This window comes from Sorex araneus, chromosome 11, assembly GCF_027595985.1.
Source record: "Sorex araneus isolate mSorAra2 chromosome 11, mSorAra2.pri, whole genome shotgun sequence".
NCBI classification, from domain to species: Eukaryota; Metazoa; Chordata; class Mammalia; order Eulipotyphla; family Soricidae; genus Sorex; species Sorex araneus.
The window spans coordinates 13,893,905-13,899,904 of record NC_073312.1 but is presented as its reverse complement, the minus strand read 5'-3'; the positions used below and the strand labels follow the sequence as shown (position 1 = coordinate 13,899,904).

The 6,000-nt window shown below is 53.5% G+C and overlaps 1 protein-coding gene across 31 annotated transcripts in view; it reads left to right on the top strand.

The window, feature by feature from the left end:
• The window catches only part of TCF7L2 (transcription factor 7 like 2), a 202,111-nt gene that overhangs the window by 161,374 nt on the left and 34,737 nt on the right, over positions 1-6,000 (top strand). The window contains exon 1 of one of the 31 annotated variants that reach the window (XM_012933527.2): positions 2,243-2,458. The exons of the other annotated variants lie outside the window; for them this stretch is intronic. Within the exon in view, the coding sequence (XP_012788981.2) occupies positions 2,336-2,458 (123 nt within the window). The 5' untranslated portion in view covers positions 2,243-2,335. Of the gene's footprint in view, positions 1-2,242; positions 2,459-6,000 lie in introns of those variants that run through there. 31 annotated transcript variants of the gene reach the window in all.

Here is a 6,000-nt window from a genome sequence, read left to right as displayed (position 1 = left end):
TTTTTAATGGAAATGTCCTAATCAAGCGTACACTTGAGACACCTTGGGGCACACTGGGGACAGGTCCAAATTGGGGGGCAGAGATCCAGAAGTCCGCTCTTGGGAGGAATTAGTTTGGGAGAAATTCACAAGATTTCCCTGTTCTTTCTTCCCGACGAGGAGGTGGTCCTTACGGGCTTCTCTTTGGCCGATTCCATTTATTTTCTTCGTCTTGGAGAAAGCCAGAAACTAAATTCCGACTTGGACTAGCCGGTCCTGTTTGCTGCACTGTAGAAGTTATTGTTGCCGGGTGACTCGGAGCTGTCCATCAGCGCGGAGAGGGCTTGCCGTTTACTTAAGAAATTGCGGGTGGGACAAAGGCAAGCCGCCTGAGTGTGGTGGTCCCCGTGAATAGAGGGAGGGGAGGCAATTAGAGGGCTGTGTGGTTGGGGCTTTTTACTTGTCAAACTGGAGACTCATTGCTTTTGTTCCCGCCATGTAAAGGGAAACGGCAGGGTTTTGTTTTGGTATTAAGGGCCTTAAAGATTGCTGCCTAACACTTACCCAGGAAGGCGGGCGAAGTCCAGAAAGAAGGGCCCTCGGAGCAGTATTTTTAGAAAGTGGAAAGTGCAGAATTCTTACTTTTGTTGTTGTTGTTGTTGTTGTGACCGTTAAGCCCTCCAGCCCTTGTTTTTGTGGTGGTGGTTGGGGGTGGGGTGGCGGCGGTTATTAACTTGTCCCCGTGTATTGGCAGATTGCTTAGAAACCAACTTCGGGAACATTGGTCCTGCGGGTTTGCAGATAAACAGCGGGGCAGCGAGTCCGGTCAATTAAAAACATCTCCCAGTTCCCGGTCCTGCGCCAGAAGAAACCAAATCTGTGCCACCGGGCTTGGCTGCCAGCGAGCCAGGGCCAGGGGCCGTTGTGCCGGGCAGCTGGGGTTGACTTCACCTGCCTGACAAACCCCTTGGAGTTCTGTGTTGCCTGCAGGGGGAAAGGGGGGGCGGTGATGGAGCACTTAGGGGGCGGGAAAGGACCCAAAAGTCTGGGCGAGTTTTTATCCTCCGCAACTTTCTGCTGACTTGAACCCCCTCCTGGAGGCTGCCCCCTCCCTCCGCCCCTCCCGCACGTAAAAAGAGGACCATCTCGGGGGCCTGCGATGCTGGAGTGGCTCAACTCCAATTAAGTTAGACCCACGCCAATGTACCCGGCCCTGGATCCTTTGAGAGCCCCAGGAAAAGTAAGTGGCCTTCCTGGGACTCCAACCCCAGCCGTTGCATGCGCTTGGGGGAGGTCTTCCCCACCCCTCCCACCACCACCCTTGCCCCCCTTGTGCGTGTCTGTCTCCGGAGCTGTCTGTCCCTCTCCCTTCACGTACTGGCGAAAGCCGCTCACCCAGGTCCACCGTCAACAAAATGAGGCGTTAGCATGCCAGCCACGAAGGAAGGAAGGAAGGAACGAACGGCGGCGGCGGGGCGGTGGGAGCACCCAGGAGCGCAGACGCGCCTCCCGTGCGTGCTGCGGGCGCGCGGCCTCGCACCCTGGACGCCCAGGAGCGTGCCTCGGAGCGCGCAGGCTGCGCGTGCGGCTGGCGAGGAAGGCCCTTCCAAGTGTCACTCCTGTGTCACCGTCACAAGGAAATAGGCTTTTCCCCCTCCCTCCCCCGACGCCGCGGCCGCCTTAGAAATGTGTTTGGAGGGATTTGACAGTTGCGCGCAGCCCGGGATCTGCCCCCGCGCCGCCCGCCCGGCCGCATTCCCCACCTGCATGGCTGCTTGTAACCCCCCTGCGCCCCTTCGCAGGAGCTTGGGCCCCTGCAGCCCCAGGTAGCCAGGGAGGGGCCCCAGGGGCCAGGGAGGGGCCCGGCCGCAGCACCCCGCCGGCCGGCTGGCCCGCCCGGAAGCGACTCAGCCCCCGAACCTGAGCAGGCACTAGCAGGGGAGCTCTTTTTTGTTGTTGTTTTATGAAAACAAATTTTAAACTGAGTTCAGCAACCAGTTGGGCTAGGGGATTGGGTTTTGGGGGTGGGGGGTTGTTTTTTTGTTTTAAGTCTTTTATTCGGGGTGGTGGGGGGGGGAGTGCAGGGGAAAGAAGAAAAGAAGAAATCTAGCCTGGGAGGGAGAGCCCAGAGCCTTCCTGAGGACCTGAGCAGCAATTTGGAGCCATTCCCCCGCTTAAAAAAAAAAAAATGCTGTTTTGGGGCTTTTTCAGCGCCAGGGCTACAGGGAGGGGGAGCCGGGGGCAAGGGCGAAAGTGAGGAGGGGAAGGGAGGAGGAAGGTGCGCTGGCCCCGGCCTGGCCTGCAGGTCCAGAGAAAGTTTTTTTGCGAGGGGAAGAGAAAGCCAAGCCCAGCTGTTATGTACCCCAGGGACTCGGTTGAAGTGGGGATGGAGGACTTGAGTGGGAAGGGGGGCGCAGTGGCCCCCGGGCGCTCTCTCTTCCAGCACTTGGGCGCTTGGCACCTCAATTTGAATTGCTGGGTGAGTAGTGGGGTGTGTGCGTGTGCGTGGGTGTGTTTTTTTGCTTGTGATCTTGACCATTAAACCTCTGCTGCTTTTTTTTTTTTTTTTACATTCAGCGGGTGGAAGAAAAAAACAAAGCAAGAATAATTGGTCAACTCCAGCTGTGCCCTTTCACTCTGTACTTTTTCAGAGCAGGTTTTTGTTTTTTTTTTTTTAAATAGAGGTGGGGGACGGGGAGGATTTTTTTTTTTTTTAAAGAAGTTGGGGAGGAGAAAGAGAATGAAGGATCCGCTTTCATTACATGCCCTTGAGTTTTTTGTTATTGTTGTTGTTATTGTTGTTGTTGTTGTTTTAAACTGCACAGAATCTTGCTCTCCAAGTGCTAGTGTGAGGGCATGGGGTTGGTGACTTTATTTATTTATTTTTCCTAAAAATTAATTCTCCCCTCCCCCCCCACCCACCAGGGTGGGCTCCCTGGGAGAAAGGGCCGGAGCCCTGGCATGGCCTTCCTGGAGCAGAAGGCTTTCAGGTTGGGCTCTCACTGTGGAGCTTGCAGTCAGGCTCCTAGAAGCTCTTCTTCTTCCTCTTCCCTATTTCAGGCAAACTTTCTGCCCCTCAGGTCTCCATGCATTTATTTCCGCCTCCCAATTTACACGCCAGCCTGAAATGCAACAGAGTTGCCTGCGGTCTTCGCATTTTCTCAACGTGGTCTGGGCATGTGTTTGGGAAGCCCGGCGTGGCTGCTTCTGAGTTCCCTGGGTACCCCAAAGGACGCTGGACAAAGCCCTTTGCTGTCCCAGTCTGGAACTCAGAGGGTGTGATGATGTGGCGGTCACCGTCCTCAGCACCCAACTGGAAGAAAGAGTCACCTCTGGCCCGGGGAAGTGATTTCTCCATCATCTTCATTATTAAGTTGCTTTTTTTTTTTTTTTTTTTTTTGCTGTCGGGAGGGCCCAACCCAGGACCATTCGTAGCTGCCCCTGTTTAGATCTGATCCTTGGTGCAAGAAGGAAACCTACTCCCCACTCTTCAGAGGCCTCCTGTGGTCAGAATCATGAGTTTGGTCTCGGGGTCGTATTGAAACGCAGAGCAGGAGGTCCAGCGGTGGTGGGCTGGGAAGCCAGCGCACACCGAGATCTCGGTGTCTGTCCCCTTCTAGCCGCACGCCGCTTTATAGTCCCATCTAGATGCTGGAAACCTTGTCTGTCGGACGGCAGGAAGGGGAGGGCTGGCACACACAGTTCCCCCCCCCCCGCGCCCCCCCCCAGCTCAGCCTCTCTTCGGGGAGTTCTCAAAGGCTCCCGCTCTCTGCCCACTCCGGCGGGTGAGGGTTCCTCCGTCGCGGTCCGCTGCTTCGGTAGCCGGCAAGCCTCCGTTCTCCAAGTCGGCAGAGAAGGGCGTTCGCTTGCCCAGGGAGAATTCCCGACTCCAGCGATACAGATATTATCATCTTTGTATTGTCACGACAGGCTGCTGCGTCGGCATTTTCTGGGAGCACCGGAGCCTGCAACCTTATATTCTTAGGGGGAAACCCTCCCCCTTTGTGGTTTGGAGTTGGCGGGGGGCTTGGCGGAGCGGTGTGATGGAATGCTTTCCCTCTGCAATATTTTGGAATGTGCTGAAATCCTGACATGCCCTGCCGATGACACACTTCTGCACATAGTCGAAGATCTGTTTTTTTTTTTTTTTTTTTAATTTTAATAGTTGAACTTTGCCTGGGTCATTTTCACATGCTCTCAAGCTTCCACCGCCTCCCCTGGCTGTGAGGGTGCTATGCCGTGACCTTTTCAGATGCTTGGTCCATGGAGGTGATGGATGGAGATTGATGGCCAGGGAAGGGTGTTCACGCGTGGGATCCTGGGAGGGCAGAATCGGTGAACAGTGCTGTTCCCCTTCAGGACTTGCTTCCTTTCGGTCTGGCTGTCCTGAGTTCCCGACACATCCCGAGTTTGGCATTTGTTGTCTGTTGGGCCTCAAGAAAGCGGTCATCTGTTCTCTGGGTTTACTTATTGCTTTTTCTAGGAAGAAATGTACCTGTTTTCTGAAGGAAGCAGCTGCTTTGTGAGCTCTTATCAGACTTGGGGTAGCAAGCGTGAATTTCAAATACGGTTTCGATTTCAAAGTCAGGCACCAGGTGGATAAGAAAAAATGAGATATTTTTATACATCTGGTCACGGTAAATAAATTGGAAAGGTGGTATCAGGTTTTGTTTTCTGCATCTTTCTTAAAACCCCCAGGATGCAATAACCATTATGAACTTAAATTTTATTCTGCATCAAAATGGGTGCTTTCCTCTCGATTAAATTTAGGAATCCCTAGGTTTGAGGTTATTGTGTTGGGATGGGGGGAAGACAAGGGGTGGCCTGGAAATCATTATTTTTTTTTTAAAGTTGTTTTGCATTGAGCTTTTGGGTTTCTTCGTTTGGAATAGGTTAGCTTTATTCTTGGCTCCGTTCGGAACCTGCAAAATCTGCTCTCTGAGAAATAGTTGTGCCCTCTTACCCAGTTTTCAAAATTCTCTATGAACTGGGACTCTTCCCTAAAAGATTGATTATGCTCACTGGATACCCCAGTAGGAAACGGGGTGTGACACCGGACGGGAAGGGTGTGCAGATTCCTGGAAAATCACACACCTAGGGGTCCTCTAGCTGGTATATGTGGTTTCTGAGACCTGCTGGAGGATGAGGACAGTCAGGGGGGGCCCCCCACGCCCCCATCCCCAGATGCTGTGGCTCCTGGAAGGAGGGGAGGGCAGGGAGAAACCCTGGGAACTTGGTGGGCTCCGAGGTGAGCCCAGATGTAAGCTTGCAGGCGCTTTAAAGGTTAGTCGGAGGAGAACAATGGGATGCTTCCTTCCTCTTTATTGGAAAATAAATGAGAAGGAGTGAAAATAAGTGATGTTTAATGAAGTTAACTGGAAGTAATCGTTCAAGAGCCGGTGAAAGGGCTCTGTGGGGTCAGGGCTTGGCCGGACAGTCGCAGAGGCAATGCCCCCCCCCCCCCCCCGCCCCTGTGCATCTTTATTTCCCAGGTTCTGAGGCCTCATCTCTGTCCCGCCCCCAGTCTCCTGCACCCAACCCCTCCAGCTCCACTCCCACCCTTCCTGCGTCCTTATTTGGGGGTGGGGGTGGGTGGGCGGAGGGATTTAAAAAAAAAAAAACTGTCATTCAGAAGAGCAGAATTAGTCCCCATAGCCCAGCAGTCTATTTGGTATGGTACCCTCTGGCCGTTTGTATTTCACCAAGGTGGGGCGTTGGGGATTGGAGGAGAGGCCCAAGGGCCGATGCAGGTCTGAGTTGCTCCTAAGTATGTGCATATAGGTGAGGATTTGAAGAGGGACTTCATATTTAACCTCTTCCTGCTGGCCCTGCTCAGTCAGTGCCCCGCAAGAAGGAAAATCCACCTCCACAGAGTGAGCACATGAAAAGCATGAATCGACATAATGTTGTACACGGTAGCGTGGCTTTTTTTCTCCTCCTCCTCCTCCTCCTCTTGCTGGTTTAGCGACTTGGTAATTTACCAAACAGATCAGCAGCACCACCCCACCCATCCCGTTGCTC